The sequence below is a fragment of the Opisthorchis viverrini genome (assembly GCF_000715545.1).
Source record: "Opisthorchis viverrini unplaced genomic scaffold opera_v5_3, whole genome shotgun sequence".
Taxonomy (NCBI): domain Eukaryota; kingdom Metazoa; phylum Platyhelminthes; class Trematoda; order Opisthorchiida; family Opisthorchiidae; genus Opisthorchis; species Opisthorchis viverrini.
In genome coordinates this window covers 4918974-4944124 of record NW_008751659.1, presented here as the reverse complement: position 1 = coordinate 4944124, position 25151 = coordinate 4918974, and the positions used below count along the sequence as shown (strand labels likewise).

The 25151-nt window shown below is 45.1% G+C and overlaps 2 protein-coding genes across 2 annotated transcripts in view; one reads left to right on the top strand and one right to left on the bottom strand.

Annotated features, from left to right (window-relative positions):
- Nucleotides 1–18874: 18874 nt before the first annotated feature.
- Nucleotides 18875–25151, bottom strand: part of T265_00385 (hypothetical protein) — a gene marked incomplete at both ends in the record, with an annotated part of 32154 nt that continues 25877 nt past the window's right edge. Inside the window, 2 exons of the mRNA XM_009164130.1 lie at nucleotides 18875–19085; nucleotides 22456–22927. Of these exons, the coding sequence (XP_009162394.1) occupies nucleotides 19018–19085; nucleotides 22456–22927 (540 nt within the window). The remainder of the gene's footprint in view (nucleotides 19086–22455; nucleotides 22928–25151) is intronic.
- Nucleotides 19761–24995, top strand: T265_12525 (hypothetical protein; the record flags this gene model as incomplete). The annotated part of the gene is made up of 3 exons (XM_009164161.1): nucleotides 19761–19814; nucleotides 24499–24612; nucleotides 24882–24995. Coding segments are annotated over 3 exons (282 nt in total), but the record flags the coding sequence as incomplete, so codon positions are not given.

The following is a 25151-nucleotide window of genomic DNA, read 5'->3' as shown; positions in this document are numbered from 1 at the left end:
GCATGCATGCTACAGCTTTTCGTTTGCCTGCGCTGTCCACCCGAGAATATGGTCTTGTGGGAAGCTGTTCGGCTGTATCGTGTTTCTCCCGAAGCTGAGTATAGGGTGCTGTTTTTGATCTTCGACCTTCCTTAACCGTGTAGACGTATAGACGGTCGGTATCGACAAGCGGGCCTCTTCACCGACCTCCCAGTTTACGTGACCCCAGTCCGCTCCTTCAAGTATTCCAGTGACCCTTGCACTAGACCTCCGCTCCTGTGGTGGTAGTCGTGCTTCTCTACTTGCCTTTTTCTACCTAGTCATTCCCTGAACGGTGATCAAGTTTCCTCGAATTTTTCAATTTTCCTTGCCCCCCGAAGAAAACCGTCTTGCAGGCCACAACCCGATTTCCTGATCAACTATGGGGGGCAGGTGTCGGCCATACATCAGGAAAAACGAAGACTTGCTTGTGGTTGGCCGTATCGACGCCCGATGAGCTGAAAACACCCTAGGCACGTTTATTTCCCAGTCACCTAGTTTATATGTTAGCAACGTCTTGATTATTGAGTTATTGTGTACGGTGGGGCCATCTGCTTCCTGGCGGTATAATGCCGCTTTTAACCGTCTGATGCCCAACTTCTGCAAGCAACTTCCAAACCCCTCGCTCTCAAGGCAAAGTTCGCGATCCGTTAGGGTCATTTTCGGCACCCGGTGGCTGTACACAATGTGATGAACTACTACTCTGCCGATCGTCATCGCCCGTTGATTAAGCACGGATGATGCGACAGGTGTCATGTCATCACCAGCACACTGACTTCTGCTTGTTGATGACGATAAGGGTTTCATGTCAACGGACTACCACCCGCCGATCTCTGAAACAGGGATGGGTTCCATGGAGTGAGTCTCCCATGTAGTATCGCCTTTCATCAGTTGGCACCGCCTACAGACCACCACATACTTCATCACCTAACTTCTCACCCTTGACCAGTGGGCCCTCTGCCAAAGTACGTCGTTTGTACTGATCCAAACTGTATGTGCCATCTCGTTGCGCCCGACTATCCGCTTTCGTCTCAAGACATGAGGTATCACGGGCAGCACATCTGAGTTGGTGGCGCTCCATAATATTTTGCCAGCGTCACTCAAGTTCAGCCTTTCCAAGTAGCCCTGGAGCGCCTCCACTTCTTTGTCCCTGTTTTATTTCTCAATACTCCTGCCATTCAACAAGGCAGCTCTCCGTAACACAAAGTTCCGCCGTTGTATTTGCACTAACCTTCCGGGATCCAGTTTTATTTTGAGGCTTTTAGCGCCAAATATCTGTATTCTCTATTCTTGAAACCGATCAACCAGGTGGCTGTCCTTTGCTGACACCTACGGATCACGAGGTCGTACTCTCGTGATCGGAGTGACCAGTGCATCAGATTTCCGCGGAAATCTATGGTGTTCCCGATCCGCTCATGGGTCGGTGGTGGGTCTTGACGTAAAACATTTGTTTGAGAGCGTATGGCCTCCCCTCCTTCATGTCCCAGAGAATCGCTAAACATTCCTTTTCAGTGGTTAAATACATCATCTCACCGCCATTCAAGAGGCGACCGGTATATTCGATGACGCCAGTCCTTTGCTCTGGGACTGCGCAGATACCACGCTCATAGCGTTAACTGAAGAAGCAAACATCTCGCCCCTTGGTAGTTTGTGGGCATCCAAGTTTGGCACGTTCAAAGGCATCACGCGTTTCTCTTACCCGTTCAAACTTTCTATTTTGATGCACCAAGTCGTATATTGGGGCATCAACAATGTAGAAGTTACTGACAAATTATCTGCCCCATGTTGCTCGTCCGAGAAACCACCGTAGAGAGCTGAAACTTTACCAGATTTTGGACACTGGACTGACCTCTGCGTGAACCACTTTATGTCTGCGTGGCGTCACGTAACTTCGAGAAAGTTGTATCCTGGATTCACTATTCCGCAGTCTAGCCCCTCGAATACTCTTGAACACATTAGTCAAGTGAACTGCGTGCTCTGGTTCTGAACTGCTCGGTATAACGATGTCGTTTCCGTATATGGCTATATTCTGGAGTCCCTCCGTTAAACGAAGTGCTGAGTCTGAATGTGAAGGAGTCCCCGACAGACCAAAAAGCATTCATATAAACTGATATTGGGTGTCCCCAAACATAAACACTTTTCTTCCGGTCCTCCAACTTGATGGCTAGTTGCCAGTATCCGGAACGCAAGTCACACGCAATGAAATATCGGGATTTCCAGAGAGCATCGTTAATCTCCGCAAGCGTGGGGGATGCCACAAACCAATTTACGGTCAATTCATTCAAACGCCGAAATCCACGTAAAATCAGTGTTTCACTTTCGTCTTCACGAGCAAAACTGGGGAGCTGTTTGGCTTCCTGGGTTATGTCATTTTGCATCACTTGAACCTGATTATGGACCTCTTATCGTGGCTGGAGCAGTTTCTGACAGGGATTGCGAGGCCAAAAGCATTCAAAAATTGTAGATTTTGTGTTCACGAGCAGAAACGAAACGGATCTTCATCGCCTGTGAACAGTTCACCGTACTCCTTGGCCGCAGACTGTACTGATTGCACGGAATTGCCGCCCGCTCACAGCAGTGCCTGGGTGAACTTACTTTGGTGTCAGATTACCCCGCTTTGGGTCAACCATGGATTCTGTGATGTTGCTCTGTCTCGTCTGATCAGGACTTCGTGATGTACTTACCTGTCGCCCGGACGTATTGGCCATTAGTCAGTTTTCAGTCAGTGTCAACCCAATGCTTTCGCGGCCAGTGGACCCGTTCTGCGTTCAGCTTTGTTCCCCCTCTGCCTCGGCGATACATCGGCCCCCTATCAATTAGGTGTAGCCCTCCATCCACATATCTTGATAATTGCGTACATCGTAGCCTCTGTTACAGCACTAATGGCACCCAACCCGGGAATAGGTAGATATCCAAAGACTTATTATTCGCAGGTGGCCGGGTACGACGACCTTGACACGTTCGGTGTTCAGGAATGTCACAACCGTAGCACCGACCCATTTAAGATGTCCTCGCAATTTTATCATCATGGCCGCAAGCAGTTTGATCAGTTGATCTACTTTGATTTGCAGGTTTTCCAATGGTGGATCCTCTCTCGTCTCCTGAGACTGCGAGGTGGCTGGTAGCGCCTCGGCCAATTGCCGGGTCAGATTTACCAGCTCCTCTACGCTCAACCGGTTGGCAGCGCTTACCAACAGCAACCGGAACTAAGCACTGGCTGCACAGCTTCGACAACTGGTCAAACAACAGTTGCTGGCGGGACATTGCGTTCAGTTCCGGCAGGGCACGATCCACCGACTGCTCAGACCAGCAAAATGTGTTTGAGTTGCATCCCGGTTTTATCCTAGCCTCCTGACGGTTGGCCGGCGAGACAAGCTCCACTGCTAGCACTTTCTTTGTGGCGCTTTAGTCCACCAAATTGCCGCCTACATGGCCGACATAGCCTGGTCTCTGAGGAGGGCCTTCATTGTCACCAAACTGCTCCGGTCAGTTTCCAGTCCAGCCGCCACCACAAGCTTATAGAAATTCTTCATGAAGGTCCCTTCATCCTCATCTCTTCTCCACGAAGTCGTTTATCAGCAAATGCCCAATAAGCAGTTATCAACTGTTAGAAAGGAAAGTAAAGGTCCCATTTGTACACTGTCTCTCATAACCAAACATTAATGGTAATAATAGTTTATTCCCAACTTGTAGGTGGTATACCGTCAGGCTTGACCTTACTGTTACAGTCACAACAAAAGCATAGCTGGTGGGGATTGTGAGCACATGAGAGAAGGCGTTATCCGATGTAGGCGTGATCGCCACTAAACCTGCACGGGCGGGGAAGCGCAGTTAGTGTGCGTTATTGGACAGAATATCAAGCAAGATCGGATCGTGGGGATTTGAGGGTGTCGGGCGAAAACCAAAGCCATGGAAGGCAAAACAAGAGACTTCCTACCTGACACATAACAGAAAAAGTGTAACGGTGGAAAATGAGGAACCGGAACATCAGATCAGGTGGAGCAACAGAGTAGGCGTTATCTAGCTGGTCATATTGAACTAAAATCTGAAACCATAACTAAGACCTCGCGCCTTTGGACCGTTGGGCTCACGGTCTGTTCACAAAAAGTGTAAGTGAGGATGACGAAGCGGAGGGATCAGCAAACTGGACAAGCGGCAAACCTATGGTACAGCGAAACTGTAGAGACTCACCGGTGTCGCTGTTGTGGAGTTGTGCAAAATAGTTCTTTAGAAGAGTGAGACGATGGCGACATGCGAGCCGGAACACGAACTGCATAGAAGGTTATCGAATTCAGCGGGAAGCACGGACACAAATAAAGGATTAAATTCGAACTGAAAGTTTAGCAGTTTGGAATGAATACGTCACGGAGGCAGCTGGGGTCAGGTGGGGAGCTTGTTTCTATTTGCAGGTAATGGAACGATTGGGCTGGAGTATATGGTGAAGGGGAAGGGAGTTGTTGCGTGTGTGCCATCAAACTGGGCGCGAAAATTGGCCTGACACACTTCAGTTTTTGGAAAACTCCGTAATGGACGTCATATTTAAGGTCACTGGGCCGGGTTATGGGACTCTTTGAGCAGAGGATTCTTTTCAGGCTGGCAGAGGAAGCAAAGTGAAATGAGCCGATATGGAATCGTAGGTTTTTTGGTCCTCTTGTGGATCCTGTTCTTGTAGATTATAGGCTAGGCGGAATGGATGACGGCCAACCAACAGCCGACAGCCCTGGGTACGAAGGGAAGAGAAAGCGGGACGTGAAATGAGCCGATATGGAATCGCAGGTTTTTTGGTCCTCTTGTGGATCCTGTTCTTGTAGATTATAGGCTAGGCGGAATGGATGACGGCCAACCAACAGCCGACAGCCCTGGGTACGAAGGGAAGAGAAAGCGGGACAGAATTCTACAACTCGTCACACGCACAGCTTGAAACTTGCCTCGAAGACGGAAGGAGAGCAACATTAGAAAGCAGAGTCTGCATGCTCGGGCAACCTAGAGCTGGACTAAATGAGGAAAACTAAAGATGCAAGGGCATCTGGGACCAAGGTTTTTGATATCAGCGGAGGAAGTGACTGGGTTCTCATTAAATGTTCCATACAAGTTGCAAAAGAAACATATTATTATTATTTAATCAAGTACTTCCCACTCTTCATGCGATTGTCCCCTTTCCGCGCAATCCCCACTACCCGAAAACCCCCCCGCAATACCCCCGCCTCACTGCTATCCGCTCATCACCGGCGACGCGAAGTTACGTGGGACTTGGAAGAATAGAAGTTAGGCTGTATGCGCTTGACCAGCGAGTCAGACAGTCTTAGCCTTGTTGGGTCCGGCGGAAGGCAAGGGTTTTATCGGAAGAAGAAAAAGCGTAAGCAATTTTTATGTGGTCCGCAAAAGGAGGCGTCTACCATGGGACACAGGATCGAAGACGTCATCGATGTACAGTTGGAAGAGGATGGGGTTAAGCACGGCTTCACCGGTGATCGGAAGTGGGGATGAATGTTTGTCGCCAATATGTGTTTTCTGTGACTTATCAGATAGATGGGAGGTGAACCAGAGAAGTAAAGATCCTGTGATGCCAACAGGTTTGAGTTTCTTCAGCAGGATGTATGAGGGACCTGGTCGAAGGCTTTCTGGATATCCAAGCAGAACAATGGAGTACCAAAAGTCTCCATCATCATAGGCTGCAGTGACGTCCTCAAGGAAGTGAAGTTGACGGCCGTTGACGGATCTCTGAGATAGGAACTCGTACTGTCGGCCATTTATTGCATTTAGAGCTAGAAGGAGCCTGATTAACGGGCCTCTGACCAGACGTCCAAGGGGTCATAATAAAAGAGGGGTATGATGGATCCCTCCGTAATTAGGAGTAGTTTGCCTGGATTAGGATTTAAAGTGATGGCGAAAAACATTTGTTTCAACTAGGAGAGGACAAGTCCAGAGTCGACTTGGTGATTTAAAAGATTTAAGACAAGGGTTTTGACATATTGACTGCCACGTCTTAGAGCACGTGATGGTATGCCGTCGCCTTTTGGATCGGCGGGGTCCTTATGGTCTGAAGTAGGTCTGATACATCTCCTAGGGAGATGGTCACGTTCCTAAGAGACGGGCGGTTACTCTGTTGTGGAGATGTGAAATGTACGGCAGAGATTGTGGGATTGAGCTTGGCAGGAAAAAGTACGTAGCAGCCGGCAAATTAAGCGTTCAAATGATCGGCCACATTGACAGGATCAGACGAGTAACTGAGTGACTGTTTGGGGGTACAGTCCCCACAAAATAGGCGGCCGCCTAATTTATAGCAAGAAGAATCCCTGAGAGTAGCGCTCTTGTCATAGAATTCGAGGGATACCCGTAAGGACTGTCGGTCAGCTGAGAGCTTGCAGATGAGGAGTATTATAGAGAAACCCCAAGATTTCCGATATTCTCCGCCAGCTGGGTGGATTTTTTGTCCGAAGTTTTCAGTAACTAATCATGCCGACAGATACCGAGGTGAAAACCTCTAATGGGAAAAGCTAGGTAGGGAGAAGTAAATAGGTTTTGGTAGAAGATGTCACCAATGCGTTGTGTGTTTGTGAAGAAAAAGAAGTCGTTCCAGTCCCGAGAAGCCAGCAAGGATGAAAAGATCAGCAAAATATCCGAAGTCAGGGGGTAAAAGAGGGAAGGCCTCGGACGAACGGTTTTGCTATACTGACTGCAGTTCACGAAACGACGTAGTGATCCCTACCTGAGAAGCACTGTCAAACTTCAGTCGTAGCCAGATGACCCTCATTTGAAAATATTAGGTCTAAGGTATGTTGGCCACGAGTGGGGGGCGCGTGTGATCTGGGACCAACCATCTACGCAAAGTTGGGCAAGCAGCGAGGCGAGTAGGGCTCAAAATGAAAGACCATGAAATATCCGGTAGGTTGAAGTCACCAAGCACGAATTCAGACGAATGAGGAAGGGAATATGTAGTGGGGATATTACGGGACGAGTCAGTTTTAGAAGCGGAGGATGGGTGGTGGTAGATAGATACAACCTACTGGTACAGGTCGTTTGGTTTGTTCTNCCGGCGCCTTTTGGATCGGCGGGGTCCTTATGGTCTGAAGTAGGTCTGATACATCTCCTAGGGAGATGGTCACGTTCCTAAGAGACGGGCGGTTACTCTGTTGTGGAGATGTGAAATGTACGGCAGAGATTGTGGGATTGAGCTTGGCAGGAAAAAGTACGTAGCAGCCGGCAAATTAAGCGTTCAAATGATCGGCCACATTGACAGGATCAGACGAGGAACTGAGTGACTGTTTGGGGGTACAGTCCCCACAAAATAGGCGGCCGCCTAATTTATAGCAAGAAGAATCCCTGAGAGTAGCGCTCTTGTCATAGAATTCGAGGGATACCCGTAAGGACTGTCGGTCAGCTGAGAGCTTGCAGATGAGGAGTATTATAGAGAAACCCCAAGATTTCCGATATTCTCCGCCAGCTGGGTGGATTTTTTGTCCGAAGTTTTCAGTAACTAATCATGCCGACAGATACCGAGGTGAAAACCTCTAATGGGAAAAGCTAGGTAGGGAGAAGTAAATAGGTTTTGGTAGAAGATGTCACCAATGCGTTGTGTGTTTGTGAAGAAAAAGAAGTCGTTCCAGTCCCGAGAAGCCAGCAAGGATGAAAAGATCAGCAAAATATCCGAAGTCAGGGGGTAAAAGAGGGAAGGCCTCGGACGAACGGTTTTGCTATACTGACTGCAGTTCACGAAACGACGTAGTGATCCCTACCTGAGAAGCACTGTCAAACTTCAGTCGTAGCCAGATGACCCTCATTTGAAAATATTAGGTCTAAGGTATGTTGGCCACGAGTGGGGGGCGCGTGTGATCTGGGACCAACCATCTACGCAAAGTTGGGCAAGCAGCGAGGCGAGTAGGGCTCAAAATGAAAGACCATGAAATATCCGGTAGGTTGAAGTCACCAAGCACGAATTCAGACGAATGAGGAAGGGAATATGTAGTGGGGATATTACGGGACGAGTCAGTTTTAGAAGCGGAGGATGGGTGGTGGTAGATAGATACAACCTACTGGTACGGGTCGTTTGGTTTGTTCTATGGAGCTCCAGATAACACCTGGAATCCCTTATAGGCTGGAATAAACAATGGCATTGAGACAGCCGTGTTTTGAGTTTCAACCGAGAGCCGTGTTTCAGTCACACAAATCAGACGTGGTTGTGCCACGACGATAATGGCCCGGAGAGTATGGACTTTTGGCAGCAGTGAGCGAGCGTTAAACAGCATCAATGATAGGTCCATTAGCGAGCACACCACACTTATTAGGAATTCGCTAACCCCGTTTACGTTGGAGTTCGGTACTAGAAGGAAATTGGTAGGGTTAAGGGTATGTGAAGTCAAGTTGTCTAGGTGTGTGTTCGGAATAGGTCGAAGTGCATTCACCATTGGGGGTAGGGGTTGAGCAGTACGTGAAGTGGGTTCGAATCCACACCAAAAGCTGGAGTATGAGATTCATTATGGAGTACAGAATATCTCTCGAAGTTTGGTGTGCAGTTGGAAGGGTTTGGGTGTTGGAAAGGGTTTTTAGACATGAAATCATTTGCATTTTCAGGATGTTTGGAGAGCGATGTGGTACAGAAGGAGGCTGTCGCTGTGAGGGATGAGTGGCATTTGACGGAAGTGGGTGAGAAGGATGGTGGAAGCACATAAGGGTTTGAGCGGATGCGAGGTTCCACCAAGCTTGTGATACATGTGGTTTGATGTACTTGTCACATATTCGTTGGGAGGCTGGGGCAATGTTCAGTCATCTTGTGAAGAACAGCGGACGGTTTCTCGAAGGTGTACTTGAGGGTGTCTTGACAATAAATATTTGAGTCTGAGGGCGTTTCATGGCGGAGGTGGAATGCGGAGGAACAGCAGGTCAGGGAATCTGTGGCGGGAGCGAGTGCTGTCAACAGCTGGTGTAGTCATTGTTCTGGTTGAGAGACGTACCGCATCAATCGTTTCAACAAGAGAAAAGAGTTATACTGGGCTGATGGGGGCATTTGCGGTTTTGACGGATTGTGAAGCAAAGGATCCATTTGCAGAAGCGACGAATGGCTCAGAGTCTTGCAAGGCTACGAAGCTTGAGACTACCGAATAGTTTGGTTTGGGTTCCGTGCTGGGAGTAATCACAGAGCACTGAGAGTTTAAGGGTACCATGGGAGCATCAACGGAAGTACTGGCGGCTAATGGGGCAACAGGTTAACTTTTCGTTATTTTGTCTTTGCATTCCTGTAGGGGCAGCTTTAATCGTTGTGGTTCGGAATTTGTTGGTAGAGAAGAGAAGAACTTAGGGTGTTAGCAGACGCGCGGCATCCTTTTCATCCCGGAATTGCAGTATCATTGGGCAGCGCATGGACGGTTTCAGCTTTCGGAGTCGACGAGCTGTGCACATGTTGTCCAGCATGCCACATGCACTCATGATGGCGGTTTTGGTGTGTTCAAGCAGAATTCGATAAGATGCGGTGAATATTGGAATCTGATGCCGTCATTCGATCCGCTGGCAAATCTCAGACGCAATCGTGTCAATAAGAAGTGGTCGCAGCTAATTTGGGGACCACCATCAAAATAGTTAGCTAGTATGAAAAATGGTTGAAGACCTATGGATGGCCTAGAATCCCAAAAAGTCTTCTGCAACACCTGACCTGGCAATTTTTGTCACGCTTCTCTTACACGTCTCCTTGCACTTTCAATAACTGTTACACGTTTGTGAACGAACACTGCACCGCAATCTCACAAGCTCCGCAATAAACTTCACCATCCAGTGGACGCAAGGCGAAGCTTTAAGATGACCACAAACTACCCGCCTGCTTCACCTGCACCCACAGAGGTCCTTAATCGGACAAAAATACCTGCTATCTTAAATTTTGTTCGTCCTACCTCCGTGGATTTCCTTGACCAACTTGAATAACATTCCCGCGGCCCACAGAATTGCACATCCCTGCCCAATGACATTAAATATGACGTCTCATACGGAGCTGTCCAAAAACCGAAGTATGTCAGGCAAAGTGGGAAGATTTTCACGAGCAGGGCCAATAAATGGGTGGCCACCGTAAGTGGTAAGACATTTACTAAGTATCCCAGTGTCATTTTCCGTGTTTGTCAAGTCTCCAAAATGCGGTAGAAATTAGTGTTTAAAATGTTGAAAACTAACTGTGGTTAATGATAATTTTTGAACGAATTTACCTGGAAAATGTCTTCATGGTGGTATATTTTGCTGAAAAATATAAATATCAACTACCGTGTTTACCTGGAACGATAAGACTTCAAAAGGATTTCGTAGTTATCAGATTCGTTCAAGATACAAACTTCAGTTCTGTACCACTTTTCCCATTCCTACCTATGTTTTCAAGTTTTGAACATGTCCCAAGTAACCTGTCTGGTTTATTAAATTCCCCACTTGCGAAATTTCAAGGCTTGAAACTATGTTGGTCAACAAAAACGCCGTTCACTAAATTCACAACCTCTGCGTTTGTCGAGCAATGGATTATGCATCTGCCAGGTAGAACTATCCAAACCCCAAATGTGGTGTATTGTAGAGCTCATTTTGTCCACTAAGTATAAGACAGCTTGACGTATCATTGGGCAGCGCATGGACGGTTTCAGCTTTCGGAGTCGACGAGCTGTGCACATGTTGTCCAGCATGCCACATGCACTCATGATGGCGGTTTTGGTGTGTTCAAGCAGAATTCGATAAGATGCGGTGAATATTGGAATCTGATGCCGTCATTCGATCCGCTGGCAAATCTCAGACGCAATCGTGTCAATAAGAAGTGGTCGCAGCTAATTTGGGGACCACCATCAAAATAGTTAGCTAGTATGAAAAATGGTTGAAGACCTATGGATGGCCTAGAATCCCAAAAAGTCTTCTGCAACACCTGACCTGGCAATTTTTGTCACGCTTCTCTTACACGTCTCCTTGCACTTTCAATAACTGTTACACGTTTGTGAACGAACACTGCACCGCAATCTCACAAGCTCCGCAATAAACTTCACCATCCAGTGGACGCAAGGCGAAGCTTTAAGATGACCACAAACTACCCGCCTGCTTCACCTGCACCCACAGAGGTCCTTAATCGGACAAAAATACCTGCTATCTTAAATTTTGTTCGTCCTACCTCCGTGGATTTCCTTGACCAACTTGAATAACATTCCCGCGGCCCACAGAATTGCACATCCCTGCCCAATGACATTAAATATGACGTCTCATACGGAGCTGTCCAAAAACCGAAGTATGTCAGGCAAAGTGGGAAGATTTTCACGAGCAGGGCCAATAAATGGGTGGCCACCGTAAGTGGTAAGACATTTACTAAGTATCCCAGTGTCATTTTCCGTGTTTGTCAAGTCTCCAAAATGCGGTAGAAATTAGTGTTTAAAATGTTGAAAACTAACTGTGGTTAATGATAATTTTTGAACGAATTTACCTGGAAAATGTCTTCATGGTGGTATATTTTGCTGAAAAATATAAATATCAACTACCGTGTTTACCTGGAACGATAAGACTTCAAAAGGATTTCGTAGTTATCAGATTCGTTCAAGATACAAACTTCAGTTCTGTACCACTTTTCCCATTCCTACCTATGTTTTCAAGTTTTGAACATGTCCCAAGTAACCTGTCTGGTTTATTAAATTCCCCACTTGCGAAATTTCAAGGCTTGAAACTATGTTGGTCAACAAAAACGCCGTTCACTAAATTCACAACCTCTGCGTTTGTCGAGCAATGGATTATGCATCTGCCAGGTAGAACTATCCAAACCCCAAATGTGGTGTATTGTAGAGCTCATTTTGTCCACTAAGTATAAGACAGCTTGACATTGTTATGAAGGCATTCGCCGAGAGTAGATTCCTCTGCCTGTGTAGCATAAATCGATCCATCTTTGCAAGGAGTCTTCCTAAATTTCCCAGCGTCTAAGAGAATTGTTTCATTTGGTGCTGCTACTAGTGAAAGGAAGAAGGTTTTTGCTGCGGAGTTATTCATTGGAAAATGGCAACTGACCAGTTACGGACTATTGGACAGGGAAGCAAAACTCTCATATGCATCTTATTTACAAAAACTTAGCATCCATCTTCTCTTGAACGCGTCTTCCTGAACTTTCATGGATATTCATTGACTGTTGCTCAAATCCAAGTAAGTGATACAAAGCGACTCCACAAATTCCGTAATAGATCTCCCTTTTCAAGAGACAGAAAGCGGACTTACAAGAAGAAAACATACTACTCGCGTGCTTCCCCCATCAATAGTATCACTACTACATTAGTTGGCTGCTGTCCATTATTGTTTGCAATGATTGATGCGCACATTGGTTAAAGTTCAGTTGGTTTACAGAATGAGACGGCCAAGTTTGTGTTATGCTACCACTTTGGGTCAATTTGCTAATATCAATTAACCCCAGAATTCTACACACACCCTTAGGTGTTCCCTTGTCCCCATGTGTTAAAAATGCAATAACGATGTACGACCGTAATTGTGGTGAACAATTTGTCTGGTCCGTCCCATTGGTTCATGCAACTTGCAAGGAGCAAAAGCTGGGGATGTTCATGTTGAGGGCTGATTGGAGGGACTATCCAATAACAGCAAATATTATGCTGCAGTAAGAATACGCTTCAAATAGCTCTTCTATATGGTGGGTGACGGTACTATCACAAACGGTGGATCCAAAGAAGACCTAATCATTACGGACGCGGAACAGGTCGTTCAGCGCAGTACGTTTTTGAGAAAGCTACGCAGTTTAGGCTCTACTGAAAATGAATACAAAAAAGAAAAAAACGCCAGATTTAAATGGACGTCCGTGTGAAGAAAAAGCGATGAGGTGAACACGCAGATTAAAATGTCGACTGCTATAACAGTTTATTTGGGAAGTCCGAGAAGCAATCCTCCTGTTAGAGACAATGGCAGCCACTCAGTCCTGCATTGCAAGCAAGTGGTTTGAATTCACACGTACAAGTGGTCACTCCGAGTGTCCTTGTGGACGTGTGCCGCAGGAGTGCAGATGACACTGCATTCTTATGAAGGCATGGAATTTTTGAGTTCCTCTATTCTGAATCTCTACCTTTGGCAACAGCGCCAAAGTGCTGCTACATAAACTCAATACTAGGAATTGAGGCTGTGTTTAGTCATTGGAAATCTTCGGCTGTACGGCTTAAAGTAATATTTTATTATCAACAGATTGACATTGTAACTACGTTACCGCACAGTGTATTTTCACACTGGTATGTTTAAAACCCTACAGGATTGGGGCTACCCAAAAGGCCAGAAACGTCCGTTTTTGACCTCAGAGCGAATTGGCCGTTATAGAGTGCACATTTCTTACCAATAGACGTCAGCCTCCTTCACCAAGTGCTGCTAAATTATTTTCATTTCGATCTCACATTACTCAGACTCTGATAAATTGGACAACCCGAATACAGAGCAGCAAAGCCGCTTGTCGCAAATGGGTGATGCAGTATGTGGTCTCGCCTTCAGAATGTCAGAAGCCATTGGGTTATCTTTTTAGCCATTAAGCCCTCCTGAAAAGTTTGGTCTAATTCATTTCTGGGGGGGGGGGCGCATGAAACGAAGCCGGTGTGACTATCGATGTCTGGGACTCGGTCAAAATATGCTTCCGGTAAAACCAGTTGACGTCCGACCCTTAGATGATTGCCTCAATGCCGAAAGAGCATAAAGTGGTGTGTTTAGTTACACACTCGGAGATATGTGTATCTCTACTGCTGATGTCTCCGCAACTGTCAGAGAAGTAATGCATTACGTGGTTGACACACTAATCTGACAAACTACGGCCACGACTCTGAAGAACGATCCATCACTTAGACTGAATTAAGAGCATGTATATTGCACTGTTAACTGTTGACAGGTAGCTTCCAGAATGTGGGTTAAAAATCCACTTGCAGGTGTGACGACTGTTGAACAAGCAAGAGAGCCAGTGTACGTCAGATTCACGTTTTCTGAAGTCCTTAAGAAATGTATCCACAGGCAATGAGAATATCATCATCATTTATCATTAGATAAGTAACTCAAAGTTCTTTTGAATGACTGGCGAGGCATCGATTTCGAAAAGTCGCTCCTTCTGAGTAGATAAACTCTCGGGAATGTCCCCATCTAGGGTGAAACTAACCTAACGTTTCACAAAGACATTTTGAAGTACATGTATATATTCTATATATATATTCTATATATATTCTATATATATTCTATTATGTGGGATTCTTCCAAAGAACAATCTCGTGGGATGACTATAGTGCGGCTAAAATGTTAACATCAATAGGTAAACTCCCTTTTGTAGGCAACAAAAATGTGTGGAGAATGCTTGTCTCTACTGTGAAAGAACGTTTTGTTATTGTCTAGGTAACCGCGAGTGCAACGGGACCCAAAATAAGGTAGAAGCATCCAGAAAACTGCGCAGAGATTCAACAGACCATAGTGAGGACGGACCGTCTGGAAGAACGGTTAGCTGATCGGTGCAAATCGACCAGGGGAACCAGATAAGGGTGGCAGAGACTCTATCAAAATTTTTTGCAATAGGATATAGATCTGATTGTTTATCCAGTGACGACAAGAACACGCTTGGTCTTATGATGAACCATAAGCACCGCTAACCCTTAGGATACGGTTTGGCTAGTTCTGAGTCGAGCGCTACTTCCCGTCTGCTCCATTGGCTACGAAGACTTTTCCCTATCCGGCTGCTACAGGTTCGCTCTGGGACGTGGTTTCCTCCAGGCAGATCATATGACTGGGTGTATGAACAGTGTCCATAAGATATCACCTTAATTTCTAGAAAGCTCTGTTGTTGCCAAGAACATGGGATTCTTTCAAGAGGTTGCACTGGCGTTATTCACATAGACTAGAGCCAGTGAATGAGTGAGTCTTGAGAATCGTTTAACAATAATGCCAAACTGTTGTTAGGCATTGCCAGGTTTAGCGAGAGTTGGCATGAGCATGTGACGAACAATTAAGCGACGTCAAAAATGTAGCCCTGTTAATGAGCAAAACAGAATGCGCCTAGTTAGATCCAACAGGGCGTTTCAACTAATCACGCTGGGTTCTGACAAATCAGCAAGATCAATTGTGAAGTGGAGCATTTGAACAAAAGTAAGGTGTACACGTGCAACACATTACTGATAAGGTTGCTAAAAGCTCTCCGACAGAGAGAGACAGACATCCCCAAAAAACAAATTGGTATGGTAGTGTACTTTTTAAAAAAACAGGGTGTATCAGAAGAGCAAAGCTGATCAATATGTCCACGCTAACATGGATGATGGATCACCAGAAAATATCGTTCAAAATGGCAAAAACTTAGGGGTTTCCTTACCACGTGTTTCGATGATAGGGAACTATTCACCGGCTAGTGATTCCCAACATCCATCATACCATCCCGCATTCAAAAGGACTCTGCTAAGGATGACCGAAAAAAATTACTTGTTTACTAGAGTACTACAAGAGTCCATTGACACAGAACCAGCAGTAAGAGATTGCGGAATAAGACAGAAATGATACACAGATGCGAGAAACGACCAGTTTGTATTGCAGGGAATCCTATTCACTCCATGGATTGTCTTTGCAAACTAGTCGGTAAGTGCGGGTGGTAATGAACCCTTCCATTACCAATACATTACTCAGGTATAGCGTAGTCATGCTGGTCAGGTTGGTCCACATGTGACTGGAAGCAATAGTTGCGAATCCTCTCATTGGTTGATCAACAAATAAGATCTACTAAGGTCCTCTTAGCAAATCACAAATACCCTTCGGCATAACATATCGCAGTGTGTCAGTTAGAACTGTTCCGGGTGAACTGATTACTGTAGAGTTATCCTACGGACCAAAACAGTTTGTATGCTTGATTTGATACTGCCAACATAAATACACAAGTTGGGCCGATCAAAAAACTGTCTCCTGTATATACCGGACTGATAAATCGTTCGGCTGTAGAACCCATTCGGCGCCTAAGTACCACGCAACCAGAAGGAAGTACGAGGGCTCGGTTACTGCCAGGTTGCCTAAGCCTAGACAGGGGAAGCCGAGAGACAGAGGCCGGGTTCGGACCACGGACCTTCCGGTCAGAAAATTCGCCCTTTAACCATTGAGCCATCTTGCCCCATAGGACTGACTAATTGTGTTTAAAGAGAGGGTAATTTTATAATGTTCAAAATGCTGAACTAACAGAATGGACTATTCGAACGGGCAAGAAAAATTTTCCGTTTCCAAGCATTACTTTGCGCGAAACTGTTGGATGAACAAGATTTAGGGGTTAAACTAATACATTCATCTGCACAAAACTTTGGTTTAAGATGGTATTCTCAACTGAATGTGCTACACCAGTTGATATGATATTCGAGATATTGCAGTGCGTACGCGATACCCGACTCATAAAGTCGAATAGTTTTCAGCAACCTCATGAATAGTTCAATAAGTCTAGGCACGACAAAAAGATATGCACCCAGGCCAGAGGGCACCGGCACGAATAAGCCTATCATTCGGATGGCGAAAACGATGGTATAGTCTAGTCCCATGGAAAGTAAGAACTCGGGTTTTAGCAGATCAAGCTAGAGGTTGAAATATAAAAACACAATAGGTAAACTCCCTTTTGTAGGCAACAAAAATGTGTGGAGAATGCTTGTCTCTACTGTGAAAGAACGTTTTGTTATTGTCTAGGTAACCGCGAGTGCAACGGGACCCAAAATAAGGTAGAAGCATCCAGAAAACTGCGCAGAGATTCAACAGACCATAGTGAGGACGGACCGTCTGGAAGAACGGTTAGCTGATCGGTGCAAATCGACCAGGGGAACCAGATAAGGGTGGCAGAGACTCTATCAAAATTTTTTGCAATAGGATATAGATCTGATTGTTTATCCAGTGACGACAAGAACACGCTTGGTCTTATGATGAACCATAAGCACCGCTAACCCTTAGGATACGGTTTGGCTAGTTCTGAGTCGAGCGCTACTTCCCGTCTGCTCCATTGGCTACGAAGACTTTTCCCTATCCGGCTGCTACAGGTTCGCTCTGGGACGTGGTTTCCTCCAGGCAGATCATATGACTGGGTGTATGAACAGTGTCCATAAGATATCACCTTAATTTCTAGAAAGCTCTGTTGTTGCCAAGAACATGGGATTCTTTCAAGAGGTTGTACTGGCGTTATTCACATAGACTAGAGCCAGTGAATGAGTGAGTCTTGAGAATCGTTTAACAATAATGCCAAACTGTTGTTAGGCATTGCCAGGTTTAGCGAGAGTTGGCATGAGCATGTGACGAACAATTAAGCGACGTCAAAAATGTAGCCCTGTTAATGAGCAAAACAGAATGCGCCTAGTTAGATCCAACAGGGCGTTTCAACTAATCACGCTGGGTTCTGACAAATCAGCAAGATCAATTGTGAAGTGGAGCATTTGAACAAAAGTAAGGTGTACACGTGCAACACATTACTGATAAGGTTGCTAAAAGCTCTCCGACAGAGAGAGACAGACATCCCCAAAAAACAAATTGGTATGGTAGTGTACTTTTTAAAAAAACAGGGTGTATCAGAAGAGCAAAGCTGATCAATATGTCCACGCTAACATGGATGATGGATCACCAGAAAATATCGTTCAAAATGGCAAAAACTTAGGGGTTTCCTTACCACGTGTTTCGATGATAGGGAACTATTCACCGGCTAGTGATTCCCAACATCCATCATACCATCCCGCATTCAAAAGGACTCTGCTAAGGATGACCGAAAAAAATTACTTGTTTACTAGAGTACTACAAGAGTCCATTGACACAGAACCAGCAGTAAGAGATTGCGGAATAAGACAGAAATGATACACAGATGCGAGAAACGACCAGTTTGTATTGCAGGGAATCCTATTCACTCCATGGATTGTCTTTGCAAACTAGTCGGTAAGTGCGGGTGGTAATGAACCCTTCCATTACCAATACATTACTCAGGTATAGCGTAGTCATGCTGGTCAGGTTGGTCCACATGTGACTGGAAGCAATAGTTGCGAATCCTCTCATTGGTTGATCAACAAATAAGATCTACTAAGGTCCTCTTAGCAAATCACAAATACCCTTCGGCATAACATATCGCAGTGTGTCAGTTAGAACTGTTCCGGGTGAACTGATTACTGTAGAGTTATCCTACGGACCAAAACAGTTTGTATGCTTGATTTGATACTGCCAACATAAATACACAAGTTGGGCCGATCAAAAAACTGTCTCCTGTATATACCGGACTGATAAATCGTTCGGCTGTAGAACCCATTCGGCGCCTAAGTACCACGCAACCAGAAGGAAGTACGAGGGCTCGGTTACTGCCAGGTTGCCTAAGCCTAGACAGGGGAAGCCGAGAGACAGAGGCCGGGTTCGGACCACGGACCTTCCGGTCAGAAAATTCGCCCTTTAACCATTGAGCCATCTTGCCCCATAGGACTGACTAATTGTGTTTAAAGAGAGGGTAATTTTATAATGTTCAAAATGCTGAACTAACAGAATGGACTATTCGAACGGGCAAGAAAAATTTTCCGTTTCCAAGCATTACTTTGCGCGAAACTGTTGGATGAACAAGATTTAGGGGTTAAACTAATACATTCATCTGCACAAAACTTTGGTTTAAGATGGTATTCTCAACTGAATGTGCTACACCAGTTGATATGATATTCGAGATATTGCAGTGCGTACGCGATACCCGACTCATAAAGTCGAATAGTTTTCAGCAACCTCATGAATAGTTCAATAAGTCTAGGCACGACAAAAAGATATGCACCCAGGCCAGAGGGCACCGGCACGAATAAGCCTATCATTCGGATGGCGAAAACGATGGTATAGTCTAGTCCCATGGAAAGTAAGAACTCGGGTTTTAGCAGATCAAGCTAGAGGTTGAAATATAAAAACAAAGTTGGAGTTACTAAGTAAAGATCACAGGAAAGACCACACTGTGCGTATCTGTACACAGAAGCAGTACACCGGTTGGGAAAGCAGGTGTTTGAACAGGAGACATGGGATATTTATACTGTCAACACAACGAAGTCACGTTGGTCCAATTTCTCTGTCCAGACTGTCCGTGACTTCGCGAATAAGTGCTTCAAGTTGGGAAGCTGAAATACAAAAACAAAAGTGGGCAAAAAGTGAAAGTTTGAACTGATCCACAAAGCTACGAAAAGGAACAAAAGATAGGAGACCACTTTTCACAATTTGGTGAAAGTTAAACTACCACGCGGTCTCTTTTGTTGACAGTATGTCTCAAACCCCAACAACAAAAACTTTGTGCATATTGTCGGAAAGTTCTAAAACAGATCAGTAAATGGCGGTTGTATATCCTTTCCAGTAAAGTATAATCTTAGAACGTCCAGTTGACCACAGTTGTTCTTTTCTCATCTCACAACAAGACGCACTTTACGAACACTAGTATTCTTCCTTGATGCTGAGTTGGTAGTCTGCCTTGCATATTCTGGTTTTAGGCCAATCAGAACATGAAACCCACTCCTCTAGCAACGTTCGAGCAAACGATATTGAATGAATTCCGTCCTGGTAATTCTAGGGATGAGGGGAATGGCCTCAGCAGTCCCTTTGTGCTTTTCCCAAATGAATTTTTCAAAGGACGGTAGTACACTTCGCTTAAACCTAGAGTTTGATGTAGGATGGCGACGTGAGTGCGGACAATCCACTGCTATTGCACTTGCTACTTTGAGAACAGAACACTCTAGTTGGTAAGTAGACAGCAATTAAATATCAATGGGCCGTATTGAACGAAGGTGAGAGGGCGATCTAAAATGCGTGGCGGGTTGACTGAAGAGCATCCCAAATCCATCAAAAAGTGCGGTCAAGTGAGAGACGGATTCCTCAAGAAATGAATGAGCACAGGAAGGCCAAGGGTATTCGAACACTCCCCTTGAATGACGTATCAGCTACATGAAGTCGTAAGTATTGGGGTGGTATGGTGATGAAATGAAGGTCCTCGAATTCTGCACATTTTACTCCGGTTAAATAAGGGACGCTCATTGAGGGAAAGAAAATATCACCAAGTGTGGTTTTATTCTTCCTCAGGTTCTGGGGGGTATGCCATAATACAGGATGAGTCGACTGATTTATCTCAAGGCACAAAGAGATGCGGAAGAGATTAATTGTTCTATTAATTTAATTTCTGACCAGACTTTAGAACAGTTGATATCCAAACTGCACTACTTGCACTGAGTTTGCTGAAAAGTCGATCATGCCGTCGTTTCTCTTTTGAGAGCTCAATATATGCTGGAGGTGCTTCCCCACAAACACCTTCGGCTTCTCAACACACTACTCAGAATCCGTGTTGTCCGGATAATTTGACCAGTTTCCCTGGTTTTCTACGCACACCAGTTGGTAAACATAGCTGACTGAGTAACAGACGTTTTTTCCCCACTCGCTTCCCGGTAGATGTTAACACGCAATTAGAATCCCACAAGTTAGTTGTTGACGGTACTGTGTTCCTGAAGAAACGTGTCAGAACTTCCAGTGTTTCTGGCACAGACATGGAGGCTTCATCTATAGCTCTTTCTATTTAAGTTTTCACAAACATTTGCCGAGCTCCGGGTTTCTTTAGCGAGCATCAGCACTTAATGACCTGCAGTTGCCTTGTGTTTTTTCGCATTGGAGTGCCACTTGGGTTAATTCCAGAAAGAGAGGGCCTTGTCCGATGTCATTTATCGACATACGGACCGAGTTGATAGTGGTAGTGCCCCCATTGAATTTAGTCGTCCACTGCTCATCCACTGGCTTTGTTGAGTTGCGGATAGCTGAAGGAAAAGGAGCGTCTGAAGCTTAAACCTTGAGCAGCAAACATCGAACTAAGAGAAACCACGGAGACAAGAACACGGGCGCGAGTCCCGGTCTTTAAACGGACACACAAATGCAACTAGAGTGCTTCGGTTAAGCCGATGGTCGGTCACTATAACATCGCCTGACATGACTACAAGAAAACACCGGCATCATACAAAGTGGACTTGTCCGAAATATGATTGCCGCCTCAAAAACACTACACTGCCATTTTGTCAACCTGAACAATTGTCTGACACTTTACGGGTCGGAAAGAAAAAAGGTACACTAAGTACACAAATCTTTTACCAAGCCGTGTGATGTTCTTAAGGAGGGGTTTTGGGACTCAAGACACTTGCCCGGCCGGTCCATAAGGGGATTTTAGCAATGAGTCTATAGGAAATCCAGAATGTCCTTAAATGCGGGGGTCTCTTAGTGAGGAAGTTTTACTGTTTTCCACACCAAAACGACTATGAAGATCTTGATATTCCTTGAAATCCAAGACCTCTCGTACTTCCAGAAAGAGTTGATCTATATGAGCGAAAGGCACAAGAAGCGGAATCGTACTTTCTTATAGCATTGCCTGAACGATCAGTTCATCGTCATACATAAGCATTCAAAGCGGGGTAACGGTAAGGAGTCATAAGCCTCAATGGATGGTGTGGCACGGATTAAAGGAAATGTCTCGCACTCAGATACCATGAAACCAAATCCAAGATGCAGAGGAGAAATGTCCATTCTCAGACAAAGGACTGCTGACTGCTTACATCCCCTCATATACGCAACGACTAGTCGACTTGAGGCAAACAAACGAAATGAATCGTGCCCAAGAATAAAATTCAAGGAACTGATCAAAATCTCTGTTGAACGTGCAGGATTGTGTTTACAAGACAGACAGTTTCTTTGGAACACTTTTTTGGCTAATGAGCTTTCCGATAAATGTATCCCGACTGGTTGTTCAATTCTACGATAAATAATTAAAGTATTCGACCTTATTTGGGTTGGATAAGAAGCAATCAGGGACCCAACCAATCACAACCGGGCGAATGCGAAGATCCAAATCAGGGTTCGGAATGGCATACAGGATGATCGTTCGTACAATAATAAAAACACAGGGACTTAATGAAATGAGTGTTCAGGTACGGACTAAAGCCTTTTTTATCGATTTCCTGGGTCACGAAGGTCCTTTGCTGTTTTAGGTCTGACCCGCGGATCTTCCATTCAGTAGCTTTGGGTCTTAACTACTGGGCCATCTCAGGCCTAAACCTCGAGTATAAGGTGAAGCCTCTTGTCATCTGATATTTTGATTAGTTTCCAAAGCGGCGTTCATCAGTGTTATAATCTTTTGGGTTGAAACAACCTGGTAAAATGGAGAAATACAGAAGGCAACCTGTTCGGATGCGTTTAAAGTTGAGACGCACCGAGGTGGAAAACGAATGACTTTCGCTTAAAAATTTCAAACTTATCATTCATGGCATTCATGAGGGATGAAAGTAAACTGCGAGATAGTTCCTCGATGGGCTTGCCGTGAAGGCCAGTTCATTTATTTCACTGATGCCTGTTCGAGCTCCAAATGGGTACAGTGCCTGCTTCATGTATGCGAGAGTTTAGAACAGGGGCAAAATGCACTCCGAAACCGTGTACGACAACAGATATCACAGACACGGCAGTATAACTTGCCTGCAATTGAGGTTGACCGAGTGACTTTATCAGAATCCACGAAGGGGGAAGGAGCAAAAGTAACTTTTCGCGTCTGTTTTTCGCAATTAATGGGGTCGATAGGTCGAAAAGTTTGAACATCGTTCCCTGTTTGCTTGCAAGTTGGATTGTCCACAAAATTCGTCCGGGTCAAATGGGATGAGTTCTCTAAATTTCCCGGTACTTCAAAACCGTCATTGTTGGGTGGAGATTGTAGGAATGGGGAGGTGGTAAATTCTGAAATGGCCTTTCGGGCAGCAGAATCGACAGCAAGTTGCTCAGAATCCCTCAATGCTCTTTTTTGTTCAAGCTCAACCTGCGATAGGCGGTACTCAGTGTCTTGTGCCAGAGCTTCTGCGCGCTGCAATTTGAAACAGGTTTCAGCCAACCGTTGTTTTAACTCGAACCGCTCACGTTGAGAAGCGGAAAGCTCAGATTTCAACTCGATTTGAGCCTAGATCAAGGAAAAAGTAAATTTAGACCGATTGTTTTTTTTTTGGGGGGGGGGAGGGTCAAAAACGCCTGAAACTCTCTCAAAAACGTTCGGTAACCAACCGGTATCTCTACCACCGAACAACATTTCATTTTGGAGACAAAACCCTCATCAGGTTAAGGCTGGCCAAAGTTCAGAGCAGGTGGACAACCAATCAGTGGAACGCAGGTTAACTCGATGTTGCAACTAGGTTAAAAGTTATTGCTGCTTAGTATGTATGGGAAAAGTACATGAATTAAGGTCGGGTTTGGAACCTTGTCCATCCGGTTTAAGCGACTTCAGATAATAATTCTTTTTGGCTAGCGTTCACAAATTTAGCTGGAGTGCGCGGGAAAGTAATTGCCGCGAAAAATGATTGGGGGGGGGGGGGGGGGGAAAAAAAAAGTATGCAGAAGGAAAATAAAGCTATGCAGAAGGCTTAGACAGTTTTGCGTTCAATCTGATTTGGCTTAATCTGGATTTGCTGTCGCTTCGGATTAATAACTAAGTTATATCACAAGTAATGCAAGTAAAATTCTTACGTATAGATCAACTACGTGGAAGCAAACTATAGAGGACCCAGTTTTAGCCGAGGAGTACCGGCTTGACAGGTACGTTCAGCCCTGTGAATGAACAAATTTGAAATACGGATATCTCTTCAAGCCTGTGTGTACTGGAGTAGTCAGTAACCACACACTGTCACACCAAATAAGACAGACGACATAACGGGATAACCCAAAAAGACAAAACAGCCGTTCGCACATGAATTTGGAAGTGAAGATGACCCAGTGAACTGGTTAACTTGTATTCCAAATCTCAGATAGACTTCCAACTCGTGGGATATACTAGCAAACCCAGCGTACGGTTGTGTAAACGACTACGACTCAACAACCAATTAGACGGCACATAAAAAGGAGAAGAAATGTCCTGCGGGCACTAAATGAGCCAAGAATCAGCTTACAGAGGTTTTGGACAAGGAAAGCGGAAATCGTCATTGAAAATAATCCTGGTCGAACAGCAACACATGCATGTGAGAATCTTCTCGATCTCGAGTACACACAGACGAAGAAAGTGCAAAAGCGCTGTTGAATAAACTAACTACACAACGATGCTAGCCCGTGGGGTCGTACACTCTGGTTTCACCCTGCTTCCATCAATCGTTTCATTTCCTATGGCACCTATCTCCTGCTGACGAAATTTTAACCCATTCTAACCCCCATTGGTGAGGTCACGAGGTTATGCGGAATATCTATTTACAAGTTGTCTCTCCAAAAGCGAGTTGAATGTGAAGCGGGTCTGTTGGAACGGCAAGCAGAAAAATGAGTCAAAAGAGGGTTCATCGTTGTGACGTGACGACGTGGATCCTATATAGCCTTGCGATATTTCTGCTCGTGTCAGCTTTCGTAGTTGAGAGTAAGACACAAAATCCCGAACATTATTAAAACAATTCAAAATCACGTCAGTTTACACAACAAAATGTTCGACTTTTTTCTTGAATAACTCGTACAAGATATGGTTTTGGTTTGCTCGTATTTCTAACCTCATGTTAACAGGAAGCTAAATCAATCCCAGAACGCGTTAGCTCTCGAGAAACCAGTAACTCGGTATCACATGAACTACCGGAGATTAATGCCCACCAGAGTTCTCAAAAGTGGAACCTATTACAAGTGAGTTCTCTAAACGGACGATGATGCACATGTCGTTCTAAGACAGTGAATGTACTTTAGCAGTTATTGGAATAATTTGAGTTCATATGCACGCAATTTTTCCCCTACAAACGACCGTTCTGGTGAAAGTTTGAACAATAGTATTTAAGTAATGTACTGCTCATAAGGTTGCTGAAAATCCGTCGACAGCCCACGACCGGTTTCGCACTTTTTGGGGCTCATTAGGTAGGCGCAGTCCTCAGCAACCTTGTGAGTAGTACATTACAAAGATATACGTGTATCGCGATACCTCGAATATCGTAGCGGCTGAAACAAGAGGCGGCCTGGTGCAGCACATTCAGTTGCCTGGAAACATCACAAACGAGAGATTCAGCTGGGTTTTAGGTGAGTCTCTCGAAAAACCAAATTAGTTTGCAAATGAGTGTATTTTAGGTTTACATAAAAGTGAATAGGCTCGATTACCTTGATATTTCGGTACAGCGAGGAAGCCCATTATCGTTGGACTTAATGAGGACATTGCGCATTAGGCTTAGTAACTG